Genomic DNA, 25,588 nt, shown 5'->3' with positions numbered 1-25,588 from the left:
TGGGTAAAGTTGTTTCATGCTACTGCTATGCCAATATGCTTCACCAAGCCACTGCCTGATGCAATAAGAAATAAGTCCCATTGCAATGATGCCGCTAAACAGCATGATCAAGATCGTACAAAACTCAAGTTCTCTCATGCACCCGAGAAAGTGCTCCTACAGCTCCGCCTGCCACGCTTCTCGCTCCCATTTCTCCCATTTCTCCCATTTCTCCCGTTCTCCCTGTGCTCGCTCCTCCTCCCCATGCTCGCCATTCCGCATCTCCCCTTTTCTCCCTCCATCCCACCCCTCCAAAATCAATGCCGCAACATTCTTCCCCATAAGCGCACTCGTCTCCATCGTGCTAATGAAACTCTCAATCCCACTCGTATACCACAGCCCCTCATCCAGTTCCATCTCCTCGAACGTGACGCGCGGATACTCGTAGGGATAGGAGTGCCAGAGTTTCTGGTGAATCCACGTGATTGGACCTCTGGGAGAGGTTTTGATCGATTTCTGGGTTTTTCCCTGATCATCCGGGTCGTCGATGGGATTGGTGCGTTCTTCATACTGCACTTCTCTTCCCAGTAAACGCGATAGAAATTCGGGTGTGGCTCTCTGCGCGGAGAATATCTTGTAGACGTACTCCTCTCTCCTCTCCTCTCCCTTCCTATTCAACCCCCGCCTTACAACCGAGATGCTAAAGAAACCCGGACTCCCCTGTCCGTTGGGATCGGAGCCGTACTCTTCGCCTTCAGGCAACGTCGTGAGGACGAATTGCGGGACTTTCTCACCGGGCGCAAGGTTAAAGGCCTCTGGCGAGAGCTCGTACGGCGACGCGAACAGCGTGACGTGCAGCGCTACATAGGGGATTTGATCCGGGACATGCTTCGGCGGGGGATCGATTACGATTCCGGAGAATTGGAATGGGGTTGCCAGGACGACGGTGTCGAAAGCCTCGGTGTCGCCGGTGGATGTTGTGAGGACGTAGGTACCGTCTGGTTGTTTTGATATGTGAGTGATGGACGTGGAGAGACGGGTGGTGGCTTTCGACGAAGCCAGCATGTGTGAAAAGATTTGCCAGTTTCCGCCTGCGATGGCCATGGCGCCCGAGGTGGCCATGCAGACCATGGTTTCGAGGCCGTGGATGAGGCCGAGGTTGCTGGCGTAGTTGACGCGGGTGCTATTCGTGTTGTCAGTCTGGAATTCCATGATAGCGCTAACCACCAAGTCCTCCACGCCGACCAGCTCGATCCCCATAGCCCATATAATCAGGAATGAAAAAAGAGACACCCACCTCGCCTGCACAATCTCCCTCGCAAACAAGTCCCCAACCCCATTACTCTTCAAAAACTGCTCCCCCGTCACCCCGGTCGTCTCCACCAAGCCCACCCTCGCAGCAACCTCGCTCAGACTCCTCCACGGAAAAACGGGCTCCTCATACATCCTCAGGAACTTCGCCACGGTGCTCTTCATCAAACTATTCGTCTTGATAGGCGCTAACCCATATCTCCACAGCAACCTCGCCTTATCCCACCACCCATCCTCCCTCTTCATCACCACCGCGAACTGCTTCCCGTCCCATATTCCAATCTCCGGGACGCTGCTATCCTCCGTGTATCGTTCCTCAAAGGACGTAGTAGATAGATTGAATTCCTCGGCTGCGGAGACGAGAATGTGGTTCACGGAGACGAAGATGCTGCCTCCGAGTTCGACGGGGTGGTGCGGGGAGGACCACGCGTTTACGGTCGTGGTGCGGCCGCCGATGTACGAGTTGCGCTCGTAGACGGTGATGTTTAGGGGGATTGAAAGGTTGGAGGCTGTGCGGGAGAGGTGGTAGGCGGTTGAGGAGCCGGCGGCGCCTGCACCTGTTCGTGGTGTGTCAGCTGTGCGGTTGGTGGAGGGGTTGTATTTACAACAAAGAGGGGAGCCAATGAATTTTGTTTAGCGAATAAAGGAGGGCTGGTGGGAGATTCACGTACCAATTATAGCGACCCTCTTCGCTGTAAGTCCCGCCGAAGCTGTAGCGCTGTCATGGTCGCCGTGTACGGCTGCGGTGGTGAGGGTTGCGAGAAAGGGAAGGGTGAGAGCTAGAGACCGCATTTTTCACGCTCAGGGAGAGCAACTAGTGAAGGAATGCTGCAGCATCAGATTTTATATATATTTGGGCACGCGCACGACTGAACAAGGGGCGTGGGTATAAAATTCCGCCGTCCGTACCGGAGGGAACTTCTGCGGAGCTTGAAGCAGAACCGCGTCATCGATCTTAGGCGGGGTGAGCTTACTTAAGTATATGCACCTATTTGAGATATCAATAGCGGCGTCAATAGGAATGTCAATAAGATTTGTCTCATGTCTTTATTGAAGCCCAGAAAGTGTGAAGAACGTATTAGAAAGGAAGGTTAGCTATCTTCGTCGTTTTCCTGTACCTTTGACGCAGGATCCTCCAGGCTAAACCAACCCATGATGCATTCTAGATGTGGTAATGCGGGTATCTCTCTAACAAACTGCCATCCTAAGTCGTTACCGTCGTTACGTATAGCAAGAAATAACCCGTCAGCTGCGCATCTAAGGAACGTGCGAGCTACTCAAGCACGGATATTCGTGTCCAACTGGACACTCATGAAATGCCCACCAGGACCATCACAGTCCCTTCTCTCTTCGCCCAATCTCCCCATCTCACGAAGCCACCGCAGTACCCCTCCTCAAGAACCCAAACAGCCCCTTCTTGGGCTTCACCCTCTCCCCGCCAGTCGCGGGAACCCAATTCGCCAACGCCTCAGCATTCAATCTCTCAGCTTCCGCATAATCGAAGGGCTGTATCCAGTTTCTCTCTGGAATCTCGCCTAATATTGTACTGTCAGAAGCAAACGTAAACGTCGAAGGGGTGACTTTTTCGGCTCTTCGCTTCATGGTCGATGAAGGCATAGCTTCCTTTTGGATGGATGGCGCGGGCTTTGGAGGTGGATTGGCTGCTGGGACCTGGAGTCTGAGGGTGGTGTCGTGTTTGGGTTGCGGCCTTGTGGTAGGTCGACTGCCATCTGCAGAGCTGCTTCTCCTTCTTCCTACCGCTCGAGGGGTTGGTATCGCAGTATTTGGCGGTCTAGACGGATCCTTTCTGTTACTGTGAGGCAGTGCTGAAGGTTTCACAGCGCTACTGGCAGATGCATGCGACGTGGTAGACCCAGCAGAGTTCTTGCGAGGGTTGCGAGGTCGTATGATAACCAATTGTGTTTGGCTTGAGCTTTTGATAGGGACCCTCGCGACCGTGGGGCCGTTGGACCTTGTGGGTGAGCTGGTGCGTGACTTCTTGTCCGATCGCGCTCCTAGTCGGTCGTGCCCGCTTCTCCGGCAGCAATCCTGGTGTTTACTGATTGTTACCGTTCCGCAGTGGGAACAACGTCGACCCTGATGGGAGAGCTGTAGCTGGGACTGACTCAGTCGCTGATAAAGTTGATTCAGCGAGTCAATGGCCTCGGCTCTGGATGCATTAGAGAGACGGGTGAGAGACTTGTAGTCGAGGTTGAGGTGATCGGACTTCCGGTCATGGTTGAGGAAGGTTGCAATGATGTTGACAAGCCCAGTGTTAAGTTTGATCAAGGTCTCCGCGAGGGAAGCATGAGCAATTGCTATAACCATCATATCAGCAAGCTACTTTTTTCTGAAATTAGGGAGTGTCGAGACGGGGATAGTACTCACGGTCTCCCTTTGCAAAACGATCCCCAGCCTTGCCATAATGGCTCGAATAGCAGCTCCCGATATCTTGCGGTCCCTTTCTCAACGAATTCGACAGCTGCATCTCGTCGTTCGATATCTCTTCCACTTGATCCTGTTTCCGGGCCTTGCGCTTCCGAGGTCGTTCTCGAAGTCGCTTAAAGATATCGAGTCCATTGGTGAAGGCGTGGATGAGGTTGGTTACACAGCTAGAAACATCGCCTTTCCCAGCGCCGTTGACCTCTCTTTCTGACTGCGGAGCAGCCATTGGAGACCACCAAGCCTTTCCAGGTCTCGAAGTAAAGAATGAAGGGAAGAGTTAGAACTCAAGCCTGGGACCTGGCGGGGAAAGACTTAATTGACATCGTTATCGCTACTCGTGACCGTGGCTTAGTCCCCGCCAGAGGCCCGACACGGTTCCTGCATCTTTGACTGGTGCAGGCATGGGAATTCCACCCGAGCACGCTCGTTGCCGCTGCGGGAATGAGTCTTGGAGCCCTTCTGGATTGTGAGTGGTGAGGGCAGTTCACGAGGTCGCAGGCGGCGTCCAATTTGAGTTTAGCGCGGGGTTACCGGTAGTGTAATTTGGGCTATTCCGACGTTGTGAACGACTTTGCTTTTTGGTCAACACTTTTAATGTCACCCAGGCGACGAAATATGAAAGACAGCGGGACGGAGATGATAGGTTCTACGACATTTGCAGTTGCTGTGTTGGAGGGCCTGCCATCTGATATACGGATCATTACCGCTGTCCTGTATGTACCTCCATTTCAGGATCGCAGTTCTGACGAACTGTTCATGCAAACAGTTCCGCCGGCCTCAACGATCTCCTCTCGAGACATGCCATTGTGTCCATCAATCTTGAATAGGAACGTCGTATTGACCCCAGCCACCTCCAAGGTTATACACGTACATCCATTGTCGCGACGCCCAATCCTGCACCGAAAGCCAGTTCCCCTTTCATACCTGCCAGAACACCGAAACGCCCAATCCGTGCAAGAGAATCATGCCGGCCCCTCCTTAGGCGCAATCCTCTTCTTCATCTCCTTCATCGGATACCCCAAGAGCCATGCTCAACTCCTCGGACCACTGACGGACTGGCTTCTCACCCTCTTTGAGTTCTCTGTAAAACGTCCTGAGAGGTTCTGGCAGTTGATCGCCATCCAAGAATCCTTCCTTCTCGACATACTCCTGCATATAAGCAATCATAGCGATCCCCATGCCACCCTGACGTTTGCGCCAATCGCGCGCCCAAAGACGCAGATAGGCTTCCAGCAAGACGACGGAGGTAGGAACGAGGACTAGATGGCCGCCTTGCGGGAGCGCACCTGATCCCATTCCAAGACGGTACGGTGGAAGAACAGTCTCATCCGAGGCGAGTACGAAGTAGGCGGGAAGCTCATCTTGCTGCGGGCTTGACAAAGCGGTGTCTAGCGAGGGCAAAAACCAGATCATCTCGGATTGAAGATAAAGCCCCACAGCGAGGTCTGACGCGTCCAGGTGCATGTGAAAAGCTGGTGGAGGGGTGAAGCCCTCTGGTGAACTTATGGGACAGAGTTCTCCGCGTTCGCATTGCGTTAATCTCTCGTTAGAAGAAAGAGCGTTCACCGCAGTCTGCAAACATCCATCCGGGATGACAAAATCGATTGACTTTTTATAAGTTAGACCGAATCTGAGGCTTGCCACGCTCGAACAGTACTAACACCGACGATGGACGGCACGCCATGGACATTGAGCAGACAGTGACCCCAAAGAACGCAGGGAATGTCTGCCGCATTGAGAGATTCCGCGAAGGACGCAACTATTGTTGTCTTGAGACTCATCGCTTGGCGATCTCGGTGGAAGTTGTTTCTGATGTTGTATATGTCACATTTAAGGTAGGTCCTCAACCTTATGTAGCTGGAGCGACCGCGCTAAGCCCCATCGAGCCAATTGGACGTCTACTCTCACCGCAACACTGCGCACTGCGGCCCTCCATGTCCGACTGAACACCTTCCTGTAATAACCGTATACACGGAATCATCTACCCGGGCCAAGTCAATCAGCTAAAACCTAATAATGCTACAAATGCAGACTTCTTTCAGAATTTACTATACGTAGATATAGGCGCTACAAAGCGGATTGCAAGACCTGCTATATCGCTGCACCTGCTAGCTTTTTGATTGGACGTGGGAAATAGCAGTACAGAGGAAGTGTATGACGGTGTTCGGTCGGATGTGAAAAGAGGCATTATGCTCGTCATGTCGTTCGTGAACCTTAGCGACGATCAGAAGAACCTCGTCGAGAACTTCATTCCGGATGTCGTCAAAAACGGCCGTGAATCGGAAAGGTGGTGGAGGCAACTCCTCAGTCTACCCCAGAATTAAGGCGCCTACTTCTTAGCAACTCGGACCAATCGTTAGCACGGTGGTAGGTGAGAGGTGGTGGAACATCACCGCTCGGCTTTGGAGGTTTGGAATGCGTGCAAGATCACTGGAGGATACGGGCTTCATTCCAGCATCGATAGGCTATTACGTAGCCCAATATATGTATTCCCAGTCCCCAAGGCTGAAATCCTCCAACCAAGCCTTTCCGCAATGTCAGATTCTATCATCCTGACGGTTCGTTCTAGCCGCCACCTCTTAGCTACTTCCACGCAAAACCCTCTAAAAGTAGTGTACACGGTTATTTCGCCTATCCCTTCTCACCACAACCGTGAGAATTCCTTATTCCATTACAATTCTACTACCTTCTCCTAATCCACCCCCTTGGCCTGCGAAAAGTAGTACCCCCTCTGATTCGCCAGTAGCCTCAACGGCACCCCACACTCCCTGTCGACCGTGAAGTCGCAATTGAAGTGCGTATGGCCAAACGCCCACACCTTGACCTTCTCACTCTTAAAGCACACCTCGCCAGACAGATCCGTGGAGAAGCCGCTGCTGATGGGACTAGCGCCGTGTCTCGGGTCCACCGACCGGGCATCTCGCGTAGGGCTCCAGTGAGTCAGGATGACAATCTTGGTGTCGTCGTTCTGCTCCTCGATCTTCCCGACTTGCTCATTCAGCCAGGCGAGATCGCGCACGTGGCTCTCGTGGTGCATCTTGACATCCCAGCCCTCGATATGGAAGAAGTCGTTCATGCCGAAACTAACCGCTTCCTCGTTCTCCTTGGGGATGGCCGAGAAGAGGCTGCAGCCTAGGACCGTGATGGTCGTACCGGGGAGTTTGTACGCCGTGCGGTCCAGAAGTACGAATTCGCCCAGTGACGCATCGTTGCGCACCTGCTCCTCGAACGCGCGCAGGATCGAGAGCGTCTCGGGCCAGGTGGAGTGGTAGGCTTCGTGGTTACCCGGGACGAAGAGCACGGCGCGGAATTGCTTGAGTTGCTGGGTCAGGAAGGCGAGGCAGTCGTCCTTGTCCTTTGCGATGTTGCCGACGTCTCCGAGGAGGGCGAGGTAGGGCGCCTTTGGGGCGATTTCGAAGATGTCGTACGCTTTGGGGGCTTCCAGGTGGAGGTCGGAGAGGATTTGCAGTGCCATTCCTTTTTTCCACAGAAGGCGCTCCGACTATTGATTGTGGTTTGTTTAGTTGGTTCAGAAGCTAAGAGTTTGAGGACGGTAAACCGCTTGACTTCTGTGACGGTCAAGAGTTGGGGTTGGATTTGCGGTATTCAGTCGAGAAGCAGGTTGGCAGTGTAGGAGTGAAGTGGAGGCGCGAGCAAGCGGTGACTAAATGTTGTACTGAGTGAAAGGGTTTATGCCTAATCGGGCTAGTGCGTCAAATGCATTCACCGTCCAGGTTCCCCCCCTTCTCCACCCCCCACTTGGTCCCTCCAAGACTGTCTCGAGTCGCCAGGCATGCCCTTGGATCAGAGGCTTATACGGCGCGTGAGCTAATACGGTACTTGTGATTGTGCGCAGGAGTGGAGCTTGATAGAGTCACGCCTTCAAGCAGGTCTACTTCCATCAAATAAAGCTCGCCACTGTTAGCGGCCGAAGTAATAGCAGTGGCTATTCCGACTGATCAAGCAATTACTTCCTCGGCACCTGTCTCTGTGCTTTAAGCCGTGCATGTTTAGTATCACCGAAATTGTCAGCTTCACTTGGTCGGAAGAACATAGTCATCGCTTCATCACCTCAGACCAAGGATCAGCATTCCATGTTCGAATTGTTGAAACACAAGTACAAGAAATCATTCCTTGCCAAACACCACCGATGCCAACCCCCAAGGACCAAAGAAAGAAAAGTCCTGTCCAACCCATTGAACAAGCAAGCGAACCTGTACGCCTCCAGAAGAACAATCAGCAGAACGCATCTCAAACGTCCTCATCCTGAATCTTCAACCCCTCAAACAGCTCCTCCACCTGCACAACACCCTTCTCCGCTTCCTTCTCCCCCTCACCCTCGTCATCACCAGCACCACCCGCCACCCTCTCCTCCTTCCACTTCCTATACTCCTCCGCCACAACGGCCATCACATTCCCCAACTTCGTCTCCTTCCCTTCCTCCTCCAACCTCCTCTTCACATTGCGATAATGCTTCTTCACAAAGACCTGATACTCCGACTTCCCCTCCGCGCCCTTCTCCCCAGCCTTTCCCCGACCCGCGGCCCCCTTCCCACCCCTCGGCGCCGGCTTCACCTGCACCAATTCCCCCTTACACCTTCCGCAACTATGCCTCTCCGGATCCACGCTCTTGCTATGTCGCTTAAACTCATACCCGCATACCCTACACTGCCAAACATACTTGTACTCAATTTGGTACGAATGCTTCGTCGTGACCTCTACACCCCTGTGCCTAAACGCCTGAGTCACCTTGGCTGCCCAGGCTTTGAAATCCTTCCCGTGAGGCTGATCCCGCACCTCACTGATCATGAACGTAGCGAGGTGGCAGTATTCGTGCGCTAGCACGTTGATGAGGCGTTCCTCGTCGTCGATGACTTTCTCCGCGAGCTCGATGCTGCAGTTGTGGCGGAACTCGACGCGGATATCGGTCGGTAGGGGCCCGGTGCGAAGGCGCAGTTTCTCGCGTCGCCAATTTGCTCTTCCGGCTGTGGTTTTGAGGGTTTTGGACCAGATGAGCTGGATGCCGCCTGTTGGAGCGGACAGGGCGCCAATGCGTCCACCTGTAATGCTGGTGTCGAGTTCGGAGAGGAAGGATTGGGCCAGTTCGTGTTTCTGGGTGGTAAAGGCTTTGCGGCGGGCGCGGACCTCAGCGATTGTGGGCGAGGCAAAATCTTTCTTGAAGGGGGATGTCGAAGTGGTGTTGACAGATGCTTTCTTCTTGGTTGGAGAGGAGGGCTGAAGCAGGAATGAAGCGTCGCTGTCTGAAGATGAGTCTTCATCATTGAGCTGTCTCAGCAGCTTTTGTTTGCGAGGGGAAACGAGTGTCTTCACCGGTGAGTGCGTCTCGTTCCACGTATTTACCACCTGGGGACACCAGAAGGCGTCGAGACTGGGGCGGAGGTCGGGGGCTTGAGGAATGCGGTTCTTTTTCTTTGAGGGAGAGACGAGTTTGCTAGGGCTTGGTGGTGTTTTTCGAGGGGAGCGTTGCCGTGGAAGGGTGGGGGAGCTGAGGGTGGTTAGCATGGATGCGGTATGTTGAATCGGAAATGTAACCCACCAGTTTGAACTTGCGGCAGCATCTTCAGATGATGAAGTCGTGGGGCGGGACATAGTCCTTGAATGTGCAGATTGCTTGGCACACACAAACGAAGGCGGAGGTTCAGGAGAACTGGTCAGGTCGATTACATCTTGAGCCCAGTTCGACACCGTGCTCCGCCCTTTACGGTGTGCAGGTCTTGCGGGCTTGAGATCAGGGACACCCTCTTGGTCAGGTTCCTCTTCTTGGTCAGGTTCCTCTTCTTGGGAAGGCTCATTGACGCGGGCTCGTTCTGGGCTTCGCGAACGCAAGCTCTCTTGCCGACTCTCAACGCGAACAATTTCTTCCTCTTCATCATCGTCTGCGGAGTGGATGACCTCTTCTCCTTCATACTGCGACTCTTCCTCACTGTCACTGAGCTGGTTACGTCGACGTGCCGGTGTTTGCCGATTCCGATTGAACCTTGGATTGACAACTGGGTCTTCTTCTTCCTCGCTGTCGCTAATATGGATGTGTGGACGTGCCCGTGCTTGTCTATTTGGAATCAGTCTTGGATTGACGACTGAATCCTCCACCTCCTCCCCTTCCACTTGCTCATCCTGTTCCCCGAAGTTACTTGATGCAACTGGGTCCGTGCCGTGGTCTGAACACTCATCATTTTGCCTGTTTCCGACACCAGACTCTACCGGTGGCTGATGTTCATTCATCTCGTGCCTGAGATGCGAAGATTTTGCAGGGCCATAAGTCGGAGCCTCGGACAGCGTAGGTTCCCTTTCCCTCACCTCGAGCAACATGATATCGTTCGTCCTCAGCTCCTCGGCTTCTATTGCGCGTTTCTGTGCTTGTGATTTCACAGCGCGCGGCGTCTCCTGCCGGCTCGGCCGTGACAGCTCCGTAACCACCTCGGGCGCATCATCATCCACCTCCTCCAGCATCGAAGCCTCCTCCATCGCAATCTCCCTCGCCAACTCCTTCTTAACCATACTCCTAACCAAATTCCTTGAATGCAGCCATCCCAGCCCCGGTTGCCGTCCTATCAACTTCTCCTTCCGCTTCCCACTGACGATATGAACATCTTCATCGCTCTCTGTCTCGAAGCCCAAGGACCGACTGTTCCCCTGGACCTCACCCAGCACTTTCCGTCTCCTAGGTGTAGTGTGCCGGACAGGTATAGTTTTAACCTTTGGAACCAGGAATGAGGCAGATGGGTTCTCGTTGTCCGAAAACGAGGAGTCAGAATCTTCATAGTAGCTAACATCTTTGGCCTTGGAGGTGCGCAATCCGCGTCGCGGCGTCCCCACGGTTTCTGCAGGTGTCGCTGTGCTCAGCTTACTCGGGCTGCGTCGAATGTGACGCACTGTGCGCGGTGTGGTGGGGTTTGAGGCTGTAGGTGTGGTTGTAGTTGTAGATGTCGGCACTGGCAGGACAGGGAAGGGCGTGGGGTTCTCTGCCACGGCGGGTTTGCGGAGACGCGCCATAGTGGGCGACGGTCAACTTTGCTATTTATGAATGAAATGAGATAGAGGTTTTGGGTTCCAAGACCAAAGGATTGGAAGGCATGTATGGAGGTGAGGTTGTGTTGGGCGAGTACAAAGGATGTTTGTTGATTGATTGGTTGGAGGGGCAACGGCGCCTGGGCGTGCAGTCACGTGCAGTTACAATAGATCCATCACTTAAAATGTATTTTCAGTTAATCTTGAGGACGAACAAAGACATAAATAATTATTTTTCAACATTATATGCTACTTCGGACTGCTAACATGGCGGGGACTTCACCTTTTTCTCCGATCCATCCTTGCACTCCCTAACCGTCAAACAACCCCCAATCCTTGATCTCAAAACTCTCCAGGATCCTCTGCGCTACTCGATCCCCTTCCTTCATCAACTCGGTCTTCTCTTCCTGGTTCGCTGCCTGTTCGTACTCGCCCGGGTAGTGTGGTACGTTGACCGTGATGACTATGTCGGTGGTGTGCTGCTTGATGCGGAGCAGGATCAGGTGCACGGCGACGAAATCAGGCTCCTTACGACCGGATCGCTGAGTCGGGGTCTGGACGAAGGTTATGGTTTGGACGGAGGTGTTGCTGGAGGTGTCGTTAGCTTAGGCGCAGAAGGAGAGACAGAACTGCCCGGATGAAGGATACACGTGACGTCTGAGAAGCTCCAATATGAAAGTAAACCGAGCTCAATAAAAGAGCCAAGGGAATTAATAGAAGTGAATACACAGCTGAAATAAGAAATAAGACAACAAATCGAAATGAAAAACATACCTCATCTTCTCCAACCCTTTCACACCCTGCTCAACCACCCTCGTCGAATCTCCCGTCCCCGCCACCAAGTCCCGCAAATGATACTCCAGCGCCGCGGCATCTGTAGGCTGTTCCACATGCTCTAAGATATCGAAGACGACGCTGGAATACCCATCTGCGTCGACGAAGACTTCCTGGTGGTCTGGGACTTGGCGGATGGTGCTGGTGCGTCATCGTGTTAGTTTTCGTACATAGGGCTGAAGGCGGTTACATGGGGATTAGAGGGGACGCACCTGGCATCACCGAAGTGGGATGGTAGGTCGACGGCTATGGCACCGCCGTAGAGGGGCGTGGACTTGAAGGTTGTTGCTGTGGAGTGGGGCATTCTCTTTGTAGATTGAGTGATGTTGTGGTGGGGCTGGAGGGCTTGATGCTGGAGGCTTTTTTCTGTTGTTCTTATATCTATGGATGGTTTTCACAACATCGATTTCCTGCGAAAGTTGCAGTGGGTAGCGATCAGGCAGGCAAGGCAACAATATAAATGGATGCCTACTAAATGCCACACATCATAACACAGCAGGAAGGAAAAGTGTTGACAGGTTGAATTGCCAGATTTGTTTCATCTGGACTTTCACGTATGCTTTGAATTTTTCAGACAAGCTTCTACACTTGCTGGGGTATCAAACTCTCCACCTTGCCTCGCCTCCAAGGTATTTTCCTCGAGTGTTTTTGGTCGGATTCATGTAGGCAGTCCGATACCAGGCATGCTTATGTGAAGGCAGCAGCGTTCCACCAGGCCGCGCAGTGCGGAGCTGCCTAACATGGGTGTCGTCTTGAATGTTGCGCTCTGTGGAAGCGCTTCTTCTTCTTTCAAGGGGTATCCTTCACATTCTCATTTCTCAGCTTGCAGCTCCATGGCCTTCTGCGTCTACCTCCATCTGCGTTGTGCGTTTCCCGTTGTCGGTAGTAAGACCGGCTGCGAGCTCGGCCTCTTTCTGGGAATATGGTTCTTCACGCAACTGCCTCAATCTGCAGCCTAGTCAGTATCCGCGTGCTTTTTATCATGGTTTTGGATGTGGCACCGACCTCCGCTTATGAACCTTCCCCTTCTTATGTGCTGCAAAGTTGAAGTCGCTCTCGAACCATTTTGCACACTCTATGCAGTAGAACTGGCCCAAGGCAGGCAAATCTTCAGCAGCCTTTGTCTCGGTATACTGGGCCAGATGCCTCTCGGAGCGCAAGTCGGCATGGATCTGGTCGAGATCGCGGGTGTACCTCCTCGTCTTCTTCTTTGACTTTTCTCCTCGGATAGCAGGCATGGTGATCGACTCAAGGCGAAGGATGGGGATAGTCGGCCGCGGATGAGGTGTTTCGGTAATGCAGGCCCAGCTTGCAGCAGCTGAAGGCTGAACAGTGAAGCTGTATGGAGAGTTTCGGCTAGACGGCGGGACGTGCGGCGGAGATGTGACGGGTTGCAGGTTGCAACGAGTCTGCAGGTTCGCAGAATTTTCTCAGAGGCCGAGGGTCTGGGCTTGGCAGGGTTGAGAGGGTGAATGCAACATTTCACAGAAATTGACTACCCTCTTGTAGTTGACTCAACAACGCAATCGCCTGTCAGCCTTCGCGCGGGTCGCCGTTTTCAAGGTTATCTCATAGGATTGTGCGAATCACTGTCTCCATTATCTTGCTTGGCGTCGCGGGGGTTCCGCCCGTCTCGTGAACGAGCTGCCCGTTGCTCCAACGGCCTCCTCCCTCCCAGAGGCCAACCAGAGCCTGTGCTGTGACGCCATCGCTACCCGCGCGCAACAACAAAAGGCGCATCGTCCCCCCCAATACCTCCGCCGGCCAGAGCAGCAGGCTCTTGTATATACCTTCTCCTCCACGACCTCAATTTCTGCTCAATTGCGGCTTTTTCTCCTCCTGCACGGTGAATTGCGGACCAACGGGAATCAAAGTTACCGTGCACTCTTGTTCTGACACCGAGGTACCAGCGTCGTGTGGCCCGCTTGCCAGCCAATCAGCGTCGGCCTTTTGTCAGTAGTTATCGGTAGCTTCTGACCTCTTCTTCTTTTCATCTTCCTGCTCCCAAATCCCTCGACCTCATCCACTCCACTCTGCCCATCGTCGCCCACCATGCACAATCTCGCGAGGCTGGGCCGCATCGGCCAGGCCATCACCCGGAGGCATCTCGCTACCGTCAGCGATGCGCCCCTCTCCAAGAAGGTCGAGATGACCAATTGGGAGAAGGGCAACTTCATCAACTACAAGAAGATGAACGAGAACCTCAACATTGTGCGCCAGCGCCTCAACCGCCCCCTCACCTACGCCGAGAAGATCCTCTACTCGCACTTGGATGATCCCCACAACCAGGAGATTGAGCGCGGCAAGAGCTATCTGAAGCTGCGGCCGGACCGCGTTGCCTGCCAGGATGCCACCGCCCAGATGGCCATTCTCCAGTTCATGTCCGCTGGCATGCCCTCTGTGGCCACCCCGACTACTGTGCACTGCGACCATCTCATCGAGGCACAGGTCGGCGGCGAGAAGGATTTGGCCCGCGCCAACGAGATCAACAAGGAGGTCTACGACTTCCTGTCGACCTCTTGCGCAAAGTACAACATTGGCTTCTGGCGTCCCGGCTCCGGTATCATTCATCAGATCGTCCTGGAGAACTATGCTTTCCCTGGTGGTCTTCTGATTGGTACTGATTCGCACACTCCCAACGCTGGTGGTCTCGGTATGGCTGCCATTGGTGTCGGCGGTGCTGATGCTGTTGACGTCATGGCCGGCCTTCCCTGGGAATTGAAGGCCCCCAAGGTCATTGGTGTCAGGCTGACAGGCAAGATGTCTGGCTGGACTGCTCCTAAGGGTACGTATCGGAGAATCTCCCAGTTTTCGCAGAGCGCGAGCCGTGCACGTCCTGCAACCTTGAACTACATCTCGCGAGAGAAGTCCAAACCATTGGACTTGCGATAACTTCAACTCTTAAAATGCGAGGACACGGCAATGACTAACATGGCCTTACAGATGTCATTCTCAAGGTTGCCGGTATCCTCACCGTCAAGGGTGGAACTGGTGCCATCGTTGAATACCACGGCCCCGGTACCGACTCCCTCTCCTGCACTGGTATGGGCACCATCTGCAACATGGGTGCTGAAATTGGCGCTACCACCTCGCTCTTCCCCTTCAATGACCGCATGTACGACTACCTCAAGGCCACCAACCGCCAGCGCATTGGCGACTTCGCCCGCGAGTACGCCGCTGAGCTCCGTGAGGACGAGGGTGCCGAGTACGACCAGCTCATTGAGATTGACCTCAGCACGCTCGAGCCCCACATCAACGGTCCCTTCACTCCCGATCTGGCCACTCCCATCAGCAAGTTCAAGGAGGCCGCCAAGGCCAATGGCTGGCCGGAGGAGGTCAAGGTCGGTCTCATCGGCTCCTGCACCAACTCGTCCTATGAGGATATGACCCGTGCTGCATCCATCGCTGAGGATGCCATGGCTCATGGCCTCAAGTCCAAGTCCCAGTTCGTCGTTACGCCAGGATCGTGAGTCTTCCGCATACTCTTGGATGATCAATACTGACCATTTTTCCTTAAAAGTGAACAGATCAGGGCTACAGTCCAAAGCAAGTGGTTTTTTCCCAACGTCCTGATCAATAGCTAACGATTTTGCAGGGGATGGTCAGTTGAAGACTTTCGAGGAGTTTGGTGGTATGGTCTTGGCGAACGCCTGTGGCCCGTGCATTGGCCAGTGGGACCGCAGGGACGTCAAGAAGGGCGAGCCTAACACCATTGTGACTTCTTACAACCGTAACTTCACCGGCCGTAACGATGCTAACCCCGCTACTCACTGCTTTGTCACTTCCCCGGACATGGTCGTAGCCATGAGCATTGCCGGTACCCTCAACTTCAACCCCTTGACCGACACCCTCAAGGGCAAGGATGGCAAGGAGTTCAAGCTCAAGGAGCCCACTGGCGAGGCTCTTCCTGCCCGCGGCTATGACCCCGGACGTGACACCTACCAGGCTCCTCCTGAGGACCGCGCCTCGGTTTCCGTTGCCGTCTCCCCCACCTCGGACCGTCTCCAGATCCTCCAACCCTTCCAGCCCTGGGATGGCAAGGACGCCAAGGACCTGCCCATCCTCATCAAGTGCCAGGGCAAGACCACCACCGATCACATCTCGATGGCCGGCCCTTGGTTGAAGTACCGTGGACATCTTGACAACATCTCCAACAACATGTTGATTGGTGCCATCAACGCCGAGAACGGTGAGGCCAACAAGGTCAAGAACGTCCTGACTGGCCAGTATGACGCTGTCCCGGCTGTTGCGCGTGACTACAAGAAGAACGGAATCAAGTGGGTTGTCATCGGTGACTGGAACTACGGCGAGGGAAGCTCCCGTGAGCACGCCGCTCTCGAGCCCCGGCATCTTGGTGGTCTTGCCATCATCACCCGCTCGTTCGCCCGTATCGTATGTATCCCACATCGACTTTTAATTGAAGAAATGCTAACAGACCAATAGCACGAGACCAACCTGAAGAAGCAGGGTATGCTTCCTCTCACCTTCTCTGACCCTGCCGACTATGACAAGATCGGTCCCAACGACAGGGTCGACCTCCTGTGCACCGAGCTCGCTGTCGACAAGCCCATGACCCTTGTCGTCCACCCCGCCAATGGCAGCAAGCCCTTCGAAGTCAAGCTCTCGCACACCTTCAACGAGGGCCAGATTGAGTGGTTCAAGAACGGTTCTGCTCTCAACACCATGGCCAAGAATGCCAAGGCTTAGATTCCGTGTAAATGCGAGCATTTGAAAGCAGCATCGGTCGTGGGGATGTATGCATAGGGGATGAATTGTGTTGCTCGTATAGAGTACCAATGTTGCAGTACCTGGAAACAGAGGATAGGATGCGCAGGAAAGAAAAGTTTGGGACGGTTTGGCGAGCGGATGAGGATTGTGGAAGATTGCTGGAGCACAGGAATTTCCGTTGTTTTTGTTCCAAAGTTATGGCTATGTCATCATCCTGGCTCATGTAGATTGAGTTAGGCCTTGTATTTGTGGGACGGGGTGGTGTTTAGCATGCAAATGTATCATTTATGTTTTTGCCTATAATATTTCTGTGTTTTGCGTGTGGATGCTGCCTGCATCGAGAAGTGGATTGGAGGAAAAAGAAAGCTGTGGACCAGGTAATAAGTAGGCGAGTCCAATTATACTGTGTTATAGGCCTTGTTCAAGTGGTAGTTCCGGAATCGTCGTTCATATTTGCTAACGGCCTCGAAGGCAATGTTTGGGCACTTGGCACGAGGCTTTGGATTCTACACAGAGAATTCGAGTATAATTAGACAATACATCAACATAACAAGAGCGTCAACAGGCTTCCCGTTTCTACTCTTACCCATTCATCCTCAACACGACCGCACTCTGCAACCTCACCTACAGCTTCGCCCTCACCCTGCGCGCTCCGGGCCCCGCCTTCACTACCACCCTCCCACCCCAGTCCCTATCCACACAAACCACAACCCCTTCCTCCTTCCCTTCCCCCTTCTTCAACACCACCTCCTGACAATCCTCCCCGCCAACCCCATTGGCAAACTGCACCACGACGAAGTCGATCGGCCGATCCCCAATGACCACCATGGGCGCATGCCAGGTCCCAGGCCCGTATGTCACGGCTTGTGTGCCGTTGGCTATGAAGGCGCGGATGTTGCGCAGGTCGGGGAGTCCGGGGCCTTTGGGGCGTTGGCTTGGGTGCAAGGGTGCTAGTGAGGATGAGGCGTGAGGGGTCGTTGTTGTGGAGGGTGGGGAAGTGGAGTTTGTGTAGGGTGAGGGGCGGGCGCGTGCGAAGATATCTTTCAACGAATTCCTTTTCTTCGGCCGTGAGGGGAGTGGGTAAGGTGGTGGACGCAGGTCTTTCCTGTCGTGTGAGTGGGATTGCGAGGCCGGCAGGGTGGGCGCGACAATGACGAGGTACTGGGTATGTTTCTCGTTCACGCCTAGGCCCATGGGAATGAAGGTCTGCGTGGTGTACGGGTGGCGCTCGAGGATGTGCACGTCGAAGAGATCCCGGCGTTTACTTCCGCCCCGTAGGCCTGCTAGACCGCTTGCTCCCCCTCCTTCTTCCTCTTCTTCTTCGTCGTCGTCATCCAGGTCAATGTCGCCCCAGCTACTCGGCATGCTGGAGCTGGGCTCGTGCGGGCGCAGGTCGCGCGGGGCGCACACGAACATGTTGACGACGGGTCGGGCGGGCCTGCGGCTTGGCGCGAGGTGGTACAGGTTGGTGGGGAGGGTGACGTCGAGGAATTTCAGGGCGGTGCCTTGGTTTGCGGATTCGGGTTTTGGGGTCTCTTGGGGGGGTGGTTGACGGGAGGGAGCGGTGTGGGCGGGGTTTTGGATTACGGTGCCGAATTGGGAGAAGGAGGGTTGGGAGAGGGATTCGATGGGGACGCGGATAGAGGGGGCGGGGATGGAGGGCGGCATTTTGGGGAGGCGGGTGGAGAGCTGCTGGTGGTGTTAGATATTGTTTTTGGTGTTGCGGAGTTGGGAGCTTCGGCGGAGGTTGAGTTCCCCGCGGTTGAAAAGGGAGCTAGGCTGTTTTGGGACGGCTTCTAGCTCGTCAGGAACCATAGATTTCACACCGACATCAGCTTTTACGGTTCACTACACCACTCTACCGAAGCATTTAGTCGGCAATGGCCGAAGAGGAGCCCTCATACATCGACTACGAGGCCTTCCTCGACCCGGCCTTCTCCGCAACCTCGTTCGCAAACACGCTCGTCCTCGCAACAAACAACCCCTCCGACACACCACTCGACCTCTCCACCCCGCTCTCCCGCGTCCTCTTCGACGTCCAGGAAATAGACACGCACATCGATACCCTTACCACCAAATCCGCACTCCCCCTCCTCCAGCACACAAGCGCGCAGACCGAGTCCAGCGCGCGTATCCTCCAGCAGGTGGAATCCCAAGTGGCCAGCTTGACCGAGTCGTACAGGACTCTGGAAAAGGAGGTCATTGAGCGCTATGAGACTGCCGAACAGGTCCGGCTGACTGCAGAACGGCTCGTGCAGACCGTCAAGCTTGGCAGGGCCGTGGCAAGATGTCTGATGCTGGGTCGGCAGCTCGAAGTGCGCGTGTCGGAGATTGGGGGTGTGGGCGGTGCGAAGAAGGAGGATCATAGGGCCATGGTTCGGTCTGCGGATACGCTGTTGGCTCTCCGGCAGATATTCGCTGCTTCAGGGCCGGGACAAGAGGGAGAGGGCCTGGACAAGATCAATGTGGTGAATACATTGCGGAGCGAGCTTGTGAATCCCGTGGAGAGGAGTATTGCATCGCGCGCGCAGCAGGTGGTTCGGGAGTTTTCCATGTCCTCGCTGCTCGCGTCCGGTGGGCCGTCGGCGGCTTCGACGTTCGCCCAGACAGAGGAGACGAGGGCGAGGACGACGTCGGCCCTGTTGACGCTGTATTTGCTGTCGCCTACCAAGGGCATCACGACGCTTGAGGCGTTCCGACCGACACTGCTGCTGGATGCGCTGGAAGACTATCTACAGACGGCGCTGAAGTCGTCGTTGGCGTCACTGGCACGGTCGCTAGCTACGTTACCGTCGCTGGATAGGACGTTGCTGGAGGTGTCGGCCAGATGTCAGAACATAGTCGCTCTGGAGACGCTGCTCGAATCCGTCAAGCCGCCGGCACATCCCTTCCTCTCTTCTTCGCCTAAATCAGCGAAACCAACCTCATCGAATTTCCTCCAACCTTTACTCAACGCGCTCGACACGTCGTCGCTCGCATCGTACTTCTGGCGCTCCCTCGCGTCGGCACTGTCGCGCAAGGTGCAGGAGATTATGCAGAGGGGGGGCGTGTCGGCGAGGACGATGAGGTCGAACAAGGAGAGGGTCAGGGAGGCGATTCGCGAGTGTGTGAATCGGGGGTCACAGGTTCCTGGGGGCAAAGGGAAGGGGGTTCCGGTTGGGGGGTGGGAAAGGGAGGCTGCGGTTATGGTTGGGGCGGTGATTGGGCAGGTGAGGTAGGACTTGGAGAGTCTATGGGGAGTAGGAGAGGGATGTGGATGGACAGGTATGTGAGCTTTGGTCTGTTAGGATGTTGGCCCTTCAGTTCTCAGCACCTGGTACTGGGGCTATCAAATTCAGAGACCGAGATTGGAGAGTAGGGGAAGGCAACCCGAGAGATAGCAATGGAGTACAAATGTCGATTCGCAGTAGTCGGGATTCTTTTCAGATCCACAATGTCTACAGAGACATGAAAAAGGGATATCCTTGCACAAGTCCAAATACTTGAACCTGGTGATGTTGGATAAGCGGAGCCGACCCAACTCGATGAAGGGTCCATCACAATGTCGATATGAGGCGAGAGCTCTATAAAAAGTACGCTTTCAAACACACGCCTGGTAGGAATGTCTTTTGCCGGTAATAATTCAATGCGCTCCAATACCTACGGCTTCGGAAGCAGTCCCTCTTTTCAGGTGGAGTCGAGGACTTGATGTCTTCATCAGCGTCAGCATCTGTGCTTCCCCTTGCGGTGAAGGGAGCAGCGTCAACACGGCGTCGGTCAGCACGGCGGGCTCTGCTCAACTGTTGGAGGGAGAGAGTCCCTACATATTATAATAAGCATCAGATTCTGAATTCCCGCGTGGCTGTCTCGAAACAGCGGAGGCGCCAGCTGAAGGAGGCCAGGCGCAGTCTCGCCTCCCACTGGCTGGAGCAGAGCAAGGGCTTCGGCTGTGCTCCGTGCCCTCACCACCGTCCAGGTCCCTCTCACTCACACCAATCTCTCTCTGCTCGTCGCCTCCACTGTCGACCACCACCTTCGCTATTTCCCCCTCCCCCTCCACCTCTTCCACCCTATCTGCTTTTCTGTTCGTTGTACTTGGTTTACCGCCCTCTTCTTATTCCTTCGCCAGCCACTACTTCCGTCGGTCGTGTGCTGCGTGTCCGGACGCACGCAGACGATTCCCTATCGCCAGTCGAGCTCCTTTGAGGCCAGCAGGAACTGCAGGAGATCTCGATAGCGCTGCCTGCCACCAAGTCAACTACCCAGTCCTCTTACTTCCGTACGTACCCGCCTTTCTGCTCCTCTCTCCAGGACATCATCGCATGACTGTTGAGATTATGGCGCTAACCACGCTTCAGCATAATCAACCCCCTCCGAAACTCGACCCGTACACTTTGAGACGTAGAATAATCCGTGGCCATGTCTTCCAACCACATTGCTGCCAACCGCAACAGCACTCCCGAGGGCTCCAGCTCCCTTCGCCCACCCAACACGCGCAACACCATCGGCGGCGGCCACCATCTTCGCGCCTCGGCTGATATGGGAGGCTTCTCGTCTCCCCTGGCCAACCGTGGCATCCGTCCGGCCTCGGAGGTGTATTTTGGACGAAACAACACGAATTCCGGCAATCCCGATGAGATGGAGCGGGCAGCCCAGCAATGGCTTGCTGACATTGACCAATACGAAACCACGCTCGAGGAAATGGCCACCGCCACGCTCGACCAGGACTTCAAGGACGAGTTGAGCGCCATCGAGCAGTGGTTCCGCGTGCTCAGCGAGGCCGAGAGAACGGCCGCCCTCTATGCTCTGCTCCAGCAGACGACCCAGGTGCAGATTCGCTTCTTCATCCAGGTCCTGCAGCAGATGTCCAAGAATCTGCCCATGTCGGGAGTCTTGTCTCCCGCCAACTTTGGAGAGAAGGGTCAGTGAGACTATCCATGCTCCGAGTCGTCCACGCCTAACATGCTCAGATCCTATGACCCAGAAGTTGAGCGACGCCATGAGCAAGCTCAGCACTGGAGATCGCAACTCCATTGCCCTTGGCCGCCCTCCGCCATCGCCTGGCGCGAAGCGCAACTCTGGTCTCGATACCTCGACCATCCACCGCATGTTCCCCGATGCCGCTGCCGCCATTGCAAAGCAAAAGGCCGAGTTCACCGACATCGTTGGCGTTGCTCCCGCCTCGAACCGTAATAGCACGGTTGGAGATCGCTCGTCCCTCGCCGCTCCCACCATTTCTGCCCCTGAGGAGAGCAACCGGAAGGACAACCAGCCCCCTGCGTCGCCGTGGGGTGAAGGCCAACAACGGCCCAAGTCGTCCGGCCAGCCCCAGCCCATGGGCCAGTTCTCCCAGCCTCCACCATCTGCAGGGCTTCGCTCACCCCGACTCCCGCTTTCCAACGACGAGACTGGAAATGTCCAGAGCACGACCCTGAACGCGCCCTCGCAGAATCTTGGCAGCATGCCGTTGCTGTCGCCTTCGTATGCTCCCGGAGGAAGCTGGGCATCGCAGTTGAGCACCCCTATGGTATCCAACTTCAACACTCAGGCGGCTGCCTCCCAAGCGGACATGGTTGCAAATGCCACGGCTATGAAGTTGGCTGCCTTGTCCACAGTCAACAACCGGATCACCCTGGATGACGCCCGCAAGTACCGTCGTGCTCGCTCCACAGAGGGCCAGGGAGCTGGAAATGCTCCGCTGTCCCCTGGTCTCCTCGCTCCCGGAATTCCCAATGCCAACTTCCTCATGACGAATGAGCTTGGCCAGGTGTTGACGCCTCAGCAGGCCGCTGCTCTTCAGTCCCAACAGCTGGCGGCCATTCATGGACGACGCTCCCGCCCGAATTCCCCTGGTCTCGCCATGCAGGCCGGAGCTATGGGTGCATTGAACTTTGCGTCGCCTCAGAACAACGGATTCTTGGCTGCTGACTATGGTTCCTCCCCTCTGGTCAACAATGGTCTAGCCGGCCTCAACCTCGCCCAGTTCGGCATTGGCCTTGACGGCCACCCTGGCTACATATCCGATCATTCCGAAATCAACCGTGGGCGCTCTCCCCGTGGCCGTCGCGGAAGCTCCAAGCCTCCGGAGGACCCGACCGACCCCACTCTACTGCAAGACATCCCAAGCTGGCTTAGGAGTCTCCGCCTGCACAAATACACCGATAACCTGAAAGATCTGAAGTGGCAAGAGCTGATTGAGCTGGATGACGAGGGCCTGGAGAAGCGGGGTGTCAATGCTCTTGGTGCACGCAGGAAGATGCTGAAGGTATGTGGAGTAGACTTGTTTGATTGACGTTTTGCTAATTGGTTGCAGGTCTTTGAACAGGTCAAGGAGGCCAAAGAAAGCGGCAAGCTTCGGTAAACCTCCGGTATGGAGGTCCAGACGCCTTGCCGGAAATAACACGACGATACAACTGCTTTGTCCGGCCGCAGCAACTATGACATGGTATCAGGTCATATCATGTCGATGGTACAGCTCTCGAAAACGTCTATCCAGCATAATGATTGAGCGAGCAAGCAAGCAGTATCATTTAGTAGCGAGCAAGAGCGAGTGCTTTTTCATGTAGCGTATGGGTTTAACAGCTCCTTTTTTTGGGATTTTCTATTTGCATGGAAAGTGTGGGGTTTTAAGAGTGAGTAATGCATATACATATATGGTTTTATGATATATGCTGCTGGAATTTGACGTTTCTTCTTTTTCCCATGCTGTTTCTGCGCGCTGAAGGTTCGTTTTGGCATGGCGAGGGAGGGATTTGGGTGGGGAGCAGGTAGCTAGCGGAGAGAGTAATGAGAATTGATGAAGTGTGCACCTTAGAAATACTGGTTGGTGTGCTTCCACCCGGCATGCGTTACGATGGGAAGCACATGTACCATATTTCCTCGATGAACGGGACGCCATTGCATAATCGAGCACATAGAGGTGATGGGTGATTGTGATCATGTTGACAGATTGAGCGGCTTGCCACTACCTGGCTCCAGAAAGCAATCAGCCCGGGAATCCGCCTCTAGCCATCTTCTTCGCTCGCTGATCCCGGCGATTATGATTCGCCCTACTTCCCTTGTTCGCCTCTTTCCTCTGCCTCGACACCTGCGTGCCCTTATCATCCGATGGACCAGCAACGTTACCACCGCCCCTTCCCCTCCCACCTCGTCCTCTGCCTCTTCCAGAAACCCCACCTCCCCTGCCTCCCCTCCCACCTCTCTGTCCCTGCCCACCGCCGCTATCCTCACCGTCCTCCAGCTGCCCTTCCCTATAGGCCGTAGACGCCAACTCTCTCTGCTGCCCCTGGAACGTCGAGAACCTCGCTTGCAATCTCCTTAACCTCTTCGGATCCCGCTTAACCATGATTCCCCACCCCTCAATCCCCTCATCCGTCATCCCCGTTTCACTCCTCAGCGCCATCCTCGCCTTGCCCCGCCTGGTCTCCGCATCCCTTTCAAACACCTCGGGAGAAGCCGAGTACGCCCTGAATAGCGCCTCATCGTTCTTATCAGTGCCCATCGCATCATCCGCATCCGGGGCCGACGTATCTACCAAACCACCGACGTCCTCGACGTCGTAGGTATCGTCTCGTTCGTCATCGTCCGAGTCGAAGAGCGCCAGTGCCGATAAGATGGACGCCTTGGTTTGGGCCGAGGCGGAGCTGCGGTCCGCAAGGAGGCTGTCGGCTGTGAGGGAGGCGTCTTTGCGGCCAATGTGGAGCTGAGAGGTCGAGACGGCAAGGCGGTCGAACTCGTCGTTGTCGAAGACGTTGCGGCGGATGGGGAGAGCTTCCGGTGGAGGAGGTGTGGAACGGGGTGTGAAGTGGGGTTTGGAGGATGGGGGGGTTGGTCTGGAGAAGGAGTCAATATGTATTTTTTCGGCAAAAGGCGTTTAAGTAGGGAAAGACACTTACAGCTGCTCGCTCCGATCCACATTAGTTAGATGCGGTGGCAAGGAGTCTTCTAGGAGATGTGCAACGACCACTTCTACGTTGTCGTCGTACTCATCCAAGAGCTTCACCACGAAACCGGAGCCCAAATCCGGGAAAAGATCCTGAATCTGAGTGATCAAACTCATACGGTGAACGTGTACGTCGCCGAAAGCATCGTGTCCATATCGGTCCTCTTCTTTAGCTTTTCCTTTACCTTTATCGACCTTCCGGCGGACGAGCTTTTTCGGTCGCGTTATACTGGACTGTCGGTACTCGGCCAGGGATGTAGCAATATTCTTCACTCTTGAAGCTTCGGGCGATGTCGCTTTGTCTCTTATCTTGGTCAGCAGAGGAGTGTTTGTAACAAGGTCCGCCAGGAAAGTTTTCCGGGAGGGATCGGACCCAGCACTGTCTTTGAGACTGTACAAGTGGTCCGATAAAAGGGAATAGTTCGGCCTCTCTTGCTCCAGGATCGATACAAGGCCTAGGTAAGCAGTCATAACGAGCTTCTTTTGAAGCTCAGACGACACTTTGGCGTGCGCAGAAACGAGAGAGTCCAGGAGGTCCGCGCCAGTAATTATGAATACGCCAGCCTCAGGGACGAGCTTTAACAGAGGTGCAAGTCTGTTGAGCAAGTCCTCGGAACCTCCCGGAGACTTGGAGTCTAACTGTTCAATCAGAATCGACTTTGGTCCTTGCAGACTTTTTTCTATCACTGTTCCGGAGCTCTTCCATATCCGTGCAAGGAGGCTGCGTAACCGCTCGCTCTTTGGAAATGACTGGCAAACGTCCGAGACGAAGGTCCATTGTAAAAGGTTATACGGTATTATCTGACCGGACCATATCCTATGGAGAATAAGGAAGCACTTCTTGCGTAAAGGTGCCGCCACTGAGGGTAGTCTAGGATCCGTGGGAAGCTCGTGGAAAAACGAGACTAGGAAATCGGTCAGATTGCTATCACTCGTGTCTGCTATAGTAGAAGCGAAGTCGTCATCGTTCAATCGGAGGTAGAATCCGGCGACGGTGGTCCATGATTCGAGATAGACACTCCATTCCTGTGGAGGAATGCTGTCTCGGACTTTGGCGTCTGGGAATGGGGCAAATGAGGGTATCGGCATCTCAGCGTGCAGACTCAACTCCGCATGGGAATGGGTCGGATCGGTGGAAGTTTTATTTCAAAACTGAACTTGAGGACCTAACTTCTTCTTATATAAGCCTCCTTTCCTAGGTTCAGTCTGCAGCTGCCCGCGTCGACTCATCCCGCGTCATATCGTTCCCGCACCCCGAAACGGCCTAGCCGCGCCAAGATTTCCTCGCAACCCCACAGTCCGAAATTCTGCATCTCTAAAGAAATTCCCCCAACGCTTCTC

The 25,588-nt window shown here is 54.7% G+C and overlaps 13 protein-coding genes across 13 annotated transcripts; 4 read left to right on the top strand and 9 right to left on the bottom strand.

Annotated features, from left to right (window-relative positions):
* Position 1: 1 nt before the first annotated feature.
* On the bottom strand, positions 2-2,351 carry EI97DRAFT_431744 (Prenylcysteine oxidase). Its single transcript, XM_033798009.1, has 3 exons — positions 1,962-2,351; positions 1,277-1,847; positions 2-1,162 (listed from the first exon to the last, which is right to left on the bottom strand). Exons 1-3 carry the CDS (start codon positions 2,080-2,082, stop codon positions 157-159), a joined length of 1,698 nt encoding a protein of 565 aa, XP_033656057.1. The 5' UTR covers positions 2,083-2,351; the 3' UTR covers positions 2-156.
* Positions 2,327-4,197, bottom strand: EI97DRAFT_465798 (uncharacterized protein). Its single transcript, XM_033801494.1, has 2 exons — positions 3,679-4,197; positions 2,327-3,608 (listed from the first exon to the last, which is right to left on the bottom strand). Exons 1-2 carry the CDS (start codon positions 3,959-3,961, stop codon positions 2,659-2,661), a joined length of 1,233 nt encoding a protein of 410 aa, XP_033656056.1. The 5' UTR covers positions 3,962-4,197; the 3' UTR covers positions 2,327-2,658.
* A 21-nt stretch (positions 4,198-4,218) lies between these two features.
* EI97DRAFT_256900 (thioredoxin reductase) lies at positions 4,219-5,595 on the bottom strand. Its single transcript, XM_033794187.1, has 3 exons — positions 5,397-5,595; positions 4,508-5,343; positions 4,219-4,446 (listed from the first exon to the last, which is right to left on the bottom strand). Exons 1-2 carry the CDS (start codon positions 5,514-5,516, stop codon positions 4,714-4,716), a joined length of 750 nt encoding a protein of 249 aa, XP_033656055.1. The 5' UTR covers positions 5,517-5,595; the 3' UTR covers positions 4,219-4,446; positions 4,508-4,713.
* A 637-nt stretch (positions 5,596-6,232) lies between these two features.
* On the bottom strand, positions 6,233-7,358 carry EI97DRAFT_431740 (uncharacterized protein). Its single transcript, XM_033798008.1, has one exon. It carries the CDS (start codon positions 7,208-7,210, stop codon positions 6,428-6,430), a length of 783 nt encoding a protein of 260 aa, XP_033656054.1. The 5' UTR covers positions 7,211-7,358; the 3' UTR covers positions 6,233-6,427.
* A 469-nt stretch (positions 7,359-7,827) lies between these two features.
* On the bottom strand, positions 7,828-10,827 carry EI97DRAFT_465796 (uncharacterized protein). Its single transcript, XM_033801493.1, has 2 exons — positions 9,293-10,827; positions 7,828-9,241 (listed from the first exon to the last, which is right to left on the bottom strand). Exons 1-2 carry the CDS (start codon positions 10,747-10,749, stop codon positions 7,987-7,989), a joined length of 2,712 nt encoding a protein of 903 aa, XP_033656053.1. The 5' UTR covers positions 10,750-10,827; the 3' UTR covers positions 7,828-7,986.
* A 183-nt stretch (positions 10,828-11,010) lies between these two features.
* On the bottom strand, positions 11,011-11,947 carry EI97DRAFT_431737 (Mog1p/PsbP-like protein). Its single transcript, XM_033798007.1, has 3 exons — positions 11,811-11,947; positions 11,539-11,739; positions 11,011-11,352 (listed from the first exon to the last, which is right to left on the bottom strand). Exons 1-3 carry the CDS (start codon positions 11,900-11,902, stop codon positions 11,076-11,078), a joined length of 570 nt encoding a protein of 189 aa, XP_033656052.1. The 5' UTR covers positions 11,903-11,947; the 3' UTR covers positions 11,011-11,075.
* Positions 11,948-12,446: 499 nt separating this feature from the next.
* EI97DRAFT_394984 (uncharacterized protein) lies at positions 12,447-13,073 on the bottom strand (the record flags this gene model as incomplete). The annotated part of the gene is made up of 2 exons (XM_033796315.1): positions 12,604-13,073; positions 12,447-12,546 (listed from the first exon to the last, which is right to left on the bottom strand). Coding segments are annotated over exons 1-2 (333 nt in total), but the record flags the coding sequence as incomplete, so codon positions are not given.
* A 577-nt stretch (positions 13,074-13,650) lies between these two features.
* Positions 13,651-16,305, top strand: EI97DRAFT_372976 (aconitase; the record flags this gene model as incomplete). The annotated part of the gene is made up of 5 exons (XM_033795381.1): positions 13,651-14,383; positions 14,542-15,064; positions 15,126-15,151; positions 15,194-15,990; positions 16,042-16,305. 5 exons carry the CDS (start codon positions 13,651-13,653, stop codon positions 16,303-16,305), a joined length of 2,343 nt encoding a protein of 780 aa, XP_033656050.1.
* Positions 16,306-16,747: 442 nt separating this feature from the next.
* Positions 16,748-18,034, bottom strand: EI97DRAFT_499924 (uncharacterized protein; the record flags this gene model as incomplete). The annotated part of the gene is made up of 2 exons (XM_033802633.1): positions 16,955-18,034; positions 16,748-16,832 (listed from the first exon to the last, which is right to left on the bottom strand). Exons 1-2 carry the CDS (start codon positions 17,992-17,994, stop codon positions 16,748-16,750), a joined length of 1,125 nt encoding a protein of 374 aa, XP_033656049.1. The 5' UTR covers positions 17,995-18,034.
* Positions 18,035-18,161: 127 nt separating this feature from the next.
* EI97DRAFT_256763 (uncharacterized protein) lies at positions 18,162-19,779 on the top strand. Its single transcript, XM_033794185.1, has one exon. It carries the CDS (start codon positions 18,207-18,209, stop codon positions 19,542-19,544), a length of 1,338 nt encoding a protein of 445 aa, XP_033656048.1. The 5' UTR covers positions 18,162-18,206; the 3' UTR covers positions 19,545-19,779.
* EI97DRAFT_256770 (uncharacterized protein) lies at positions 19,780-20,618 on the top strand. The gene has a single exon (XM_033794186.1). It carries the CDS (start codon positions 20,014-20,016, stop codon positions 20,509-20,511), a length of 498 nt encoding a protein of 165 aa, XP_033656047.1. The 5' UTR covers positions 19,780-20,013; the 3' UTR covers positions 20,512-20,618.
* On the top strand, positions 20,405-23,108 carry EI97DRAFT_492950 (uncharacterized protein). Its single transcript, XM_033802345.1, has 4 exons — positions 20,405-20,584; positions 20,664-21,226; positions 21,276-22,570; positions 22,619-23,108. The coding sequence occupies exons 2-4, from the start codon at positions 20,725-20,727 to the stop codon at positions 22,664-22,666; spliced, it is 1,845 nt and encodes a 614-aa protein (XP_033656046.1). The 5' UTR covers positions 20,405-20,584; positions 20,664-20,724; the 3' UTR covers positions 22,667-23,108.
* On the bottom strand, positions 23,010-25,443 carry EI97DRAFT_499921 (uncharacterized protein). Its single transcript, XM_033802632.1, has 2 exons — positions 24,201-25,443; positions 23,010-24,137 (listed from the first exon to the last, which is right to left on the bottom strand). The coding sequence occupies exons 1-2, from the start codon at positions 25,334-25,336 to the stop codon at positions 23,291-23,293; spliced, it is 1,983 nt and encodes a 660-aa protein (XP_033656045.1). The 5' UTR covers positions 25,337-25,443; the 3' UTR covers positions 23,010-23,290.
* Between the last annotated feature and the right edge of the window lie 145 nt (positions 25,444-25,588).

The sequence above is a fragment of the Westerdykella ornata genome (genome assembly GCF_010094085.1).
Source record: "Westerdykella ornata strain CBS 379.55 unplaced genomic scaffold EI97scaffold_5, whole genome shotgun sequence".
Taxonomy (NCBI): Eukaryota; Fungi; Ascomycota; class Dothideomycetes; order Pleosporales; family Sporormiaceae; genus Westerdykella; species Westerdykella ornata.
This window is presented reverse-complemented; position numbering and strand designations above follow the sequence as displayed.

Bases quoted from the DNA above. Each gene is read 5' to 3' on its own strand.
- EI97DRAFT_431744 (XM_033798009.1), bottom strand. From the start codon at position 2,082: ATGCGGTCTCTAGCTCTCACCCTTCCCTTTCTCGCAACCCTCACCACC. The intron at 1,848-1,961 runs GTACGTGAATCT...CACCACGAACAG, and splicing joins GAAGAGGGTCGCTATAATTG to GTGCAGGCGCCGCCGGCTCC. The intron at 1,163-1,276 runs GTGGGTGTCTCT...CAACACGAATAG, and splicing joins AGGGAGATTGTGCAGGCGAG to CACCCGCGTCAACTACGCCA.
- EI97DRAFT_465798 (XM_033801494.1), bottom strand. From the start codon at position 3,961: ATGGCTGCTCCGCAGTCAGAAAGAGAGGTCAACGGCGCTGGGAAAGGC. The intron at 3,609-3,678 runs GTGAGTACTATC...TGATGGTTATAG, and splicing joins TCGTTTTGCAAAGGGAGACC to CAATTGCTCATGCTTCCCTC.
- EI97DRAFT_256900 (XM_033794187.1), bottom strand. From the start codon at position 5,516: ATGAGTCTCAAGACAACAATAGTTGCGTCCTTCGCGGAATCTCTCAAT. The intron at 5,344-5,396 runs GTTAGTACTGTT...ACTTATAAAAAG, and splicing joins GCGTGCCGTCCATCGTCGGT to TCAATCGATTTTGTCATCCC.
- EI97DRAFT_431740 (XM_033798008.1), bottom strand. From the start codon at position 7,210: ATGGCACTGCAAATCCTCTCCGACCTCCACCTGGAAGCCCCCAAAGCG.
- EI97DRAFT_465796 (XM_033801493.1), bottom strand. From the start codon at position 10,749: ATGGCGCGTCTCCGCAAACCCGCCGTGGCAGAGAACCCCACGCCCTTC. The intron at 9,242-9,292 runs GTGGGTTACATT...AACCACCCTCAG, and splicing joins GCTGCCGCAAGTTCAAACTG to CTCCCCCACCCTTCCACGGC.
- EI97DRAFT_431737 (XM_033798007.1), bottom strand. From the start codon at position 11,902: ATGCCCCACTCCACAGCAACAACCTTCAAGTCCACGCCCCTCTACGGC. The intron at 11,740-11,810 runs GTGCGTCCCCTC...ATGACGCACCAG, and splicing joins TCCCACTTCGGTGATGCCAG to CACCATCCGCCAAGTCCCAG. The intron at 11,353-11,538 runs GTATGTTTTTCA...CGACACCTCCAG, and splicing joins AAAGGGTTGGAGAAGATGAG to CAACACCTCCGTCCAAACCA.
- EI97DRAFT_256763 (XM_033794185.1), top strand. From the start codon at position 18,207: ATGGCCGAAGAGGAGCCCTCATACATCGACTACGAGGCCTTCCTCGAC.
- EI97DRAFT_256770 (XM_033794186.1), top strand. From the start codon at position 20,014: ATGTCTTCATCAGCGTCAGCATCTGTGCTTCCCCTTGCGGTGAAGGGA.
- EI97DRAFT_492950 (XM_033802345.1), top strand. From the start codon at position 20,725: ATGTCTTCCAACCACATTGCTGCCAACCGCAACAGCACTCCCGAGGGC. The intron at 21,227-21,275 runs GTCAGTGAGACT...TAACATGCTCAG, and splicing joins CGCCAACTTTGGAGAGAAGG to ATCCTATGACCCAGAAGTTG. The intron at 22,571-22,618 runs GTATGTGGAGTA...AATTGGTTGCAG, and splicing joins CACGCAGGAAGATGCTGAAG to GTCTTTGAACAGGTCAAGGA.
- EI97DRAFT_499921 (XM_033802632.1), bottom strand. From the start codon at position 25,336: ATGCCGATACCCTCATTTGCCCCATTCCCAGACGCCAAAGTCCGAGAC. The intron at 24,138-24,200 runs GTAAGTGTCTTT...CTCCTTCTCCAG, and splicing joins GTGGATCGGAGCGAGCAGCT to ACCAACCCCCCCATCCTCCA.